We start from the raw sequence: 2,500 nt of genomic DNA on the forward strand, positions 1-2,500 counted from the left end.
TTTCTTCTTTTTTCTTCTTTGTTTTCTTCTAACCCTCACTTTCCTCAGTCTCCTACATACCTTATATTCTGCCGCTGATTGAAACTGTTAAACTTCCTATGTAGGTGAAAATTGCATGCGGATTGTGCTATTATTATGAGTAAACTTCGTGAGGATTTCTTGATTGGTAGACGCGATAAGAGGGGTGGGTGAGAGGGGGGAGCGGAGAGAAGATTGAAAGGGGCTAGAGTTGAAGGAGAGGGGGGGGGGAGGGCCGGGTGGAAGGGTGAAGGAGTGAGGAGTGGAAGGGGGAGGAGTGAGGAGACGATTGTCGCCCTCATGATCGAGATATAAATTGTGGGAGAAACCCGGGCCTCAAGCTCCTTAGCGACACCCTGCTATTACTTTGTCTCTTGCTAGTCACTCCGTTATCTATTTTTTGTTTCTTCTATTTCTTGTTTGGGTTTGCTTTCCCAATACGTATCAGTCTCCACTTTCTTCTCACATGCAGACAGAAACTGAATAAAAAAAAGATAAATAAAGACAAAATAGAGGTACACTTTTCAATGCTAAATTATGAGATTCAACCCTACACGTGCATAAACGTATAATCCACATCTCCGTTATCCAATCTAATTCTGATTTTGCATTTCAGGAAAAATGGTTGGCGCTGCAAGTCCCGACATGCTGTGCGGTCCGGAGTGCTTCGTCGGGCCGGAGGTGGGCGAGGACGGCGCCCCCGACCACGCTCTCCTCTACCGCGGGGGCGTCATCAGCATCATCGAGGCCAAGGCTTCTGAGCTCCTCTCCCGCGGCTTCGGCCCGTACCCCCACGTAAACCTCACCACAGAGCACGCCCTCATCGTCACACGAGCCCTGGCCACGCTCCACGCTCGCGCCATGGTCACGGAGGCGACGTCCGAGAATAAGGTCCAGGCCAAGACGCTCGCCGGAAGCACCCCCGTCGCCGAGTCAACGTCGCCCTCGGAAGACACGGTGGGAGGCGAGGACGGCGACGCGGCGGTGGAGAAGGAAGAGCAGAGCAGCCAGCACAGGGTCGCGGAGGCAGGCTGCGTCAAGGACAGGTGGACGGCTCAAGTGTCGCAGCTGCACATCGTGGAGTCCAACCTGTCGATCCTGGTGGACGCGCTGCAGAACCTGGGCAGCAACCAGCGGACGGTGCGACGCCTAGAGGCCCTCCGCTCCGATCTCCCAACACTTACCCAGTTCCTGCAGTTCGCCTCAGCCATGCAGTCGTGCAGGATCCCCAGCGTGGGCCCAGTTCAGGTCACCGACGTGTGGGTTCCAGTGGGAGAGGAAGACGAAGAAGTGGTGGCCATTAGACTCCGCGGAGGCAAAGCTCTGGACGCCCCTCCCCTCCGCGATGCCGCGTGGGTGTGGCTCACTCTGCTGGGCGGGGAGACCCTTCGGGACCGCTACATGGAGCTCTGCGACGAGTACTGCAACTCCTTCAACAAGGCTCTGCTGCGACTCGAGGCAGCGAATCAGGTGGAGGAAATGTCTTACTTCGACGTCATGCGCGACCTGGGGGAGAACTTCCTGCACGCCTTCATCACGGTGCTGCATAAGTTCGTGGTGTCCGGGTCCTGGTACTTCGACCGCCAGCTCCACACCGAAGAAGGGATGCAGGCGCTCGTCGAAGTCATCAGCTTCCTGGTGGATAACGGCATCGTGGGATCCATCTTTGTCATCTGATACGTGGTGCTGAGGGGTGTCTCGAGTCGCCGTCCTGGAGAGTGGCTAAGCGCAGGAAGGAAGGAAGGGGACTAGCACTCTCCCCTGCACTAGCTAGCTCCTCTGTACAGAAGCTCCTCGTTAGTCTCGTAAATAGCTCACTGTTATCATCTATTAATACGAATAACAAAAATAACCAGATAAAAAGTAGGTATTAAAAAGTAGTGGGTGCGTATGCCAAGTTAAATGCGAGACAACGATAATGATGCAAGCAGTTTCCAAAAAAATGATATATTGTGCCTTGGTTTTTTCTCACGCGTTATCCGCTGCACAATGATCATGAGAGAAGCTGGATTGATGGTTCAGTGAATTTCATAGTGACGGATTAGAAGAGATACGAGTGGAGAAATGATACGAATTATGGCATAATTGTGTGATATATTACTTTTAGATTTGTAAAAATTATATTCTGAATAAACACACACACGCACACACACGTACACGCACACACACGCACACGCACACACACGCACACGCACACGCTCACGCACACGCTCACGCACACGCACACGCACACGCACACGCACACACACTCAAAATACATCTTACCCACTCATGAATATATGCATAAACTCTGAACATACTGTATATAGATATCTGTAAATATACATAGAAATGTAGGTAGCAGACTTTTAAAAAATTATCTACACCATTTTTCATTACTTTAACATAACACGTAACCTCCATACGTCTTCCCCATCACCACATTCCCGTCGGCAGAGTGCCACAGTGCCACATTGGCTCTCAGGTCACGGCTGCTGTTCGA

At 51.7% G+C, this 2,500-nt stretch overlaps 1 protein-coding gene across 5 annotated transcripts in view; it reads left to right on the top strand.

Annotated features, from left to right (window-relative positions):
• LOC119569051 overlaps positions 1-2,152 on the top strand; it is a 52,256-nt gene extending 50,104 nt beyond the window's left edge. For all 5 annotated transcript variants that reach the window (XM_037917406.1, XM_037917391.1, XM_037917398.1 and 2 more), the window contains one exon: positions 635-2,152. In XM_037917406.1, coding sequence (XP_037773334.1) covers positions 640-1,695 — 1,056 coding nt within the window. In that variant the 5' untranslated portion in view covers positions 635-639 and the 3' untranslated portion in view covers positions 1,696-2,152. The remainder of the gene's footprint in view (positions 1-634) is intronic.
• The last annotated feature ends 348 nt before the right edge of the window (positions 2,153-2,500 follow it).

The sequence above is a fragment of the Penaeus monodon genome, chromosome 4, assembly GCF_015228065.2.
Source record: "Penaeus monodon isolate SGIC_2016 chromosome 4, NSTDA_Pmon_1, whole genome shotgun sequence".
Classification (NCBI taxonomy): Eukaryota; Metazoa; Arthropoda; class Malacostraca; order Decapoda; family Penaeidae; genus Penaeus; species Penaeus monodon.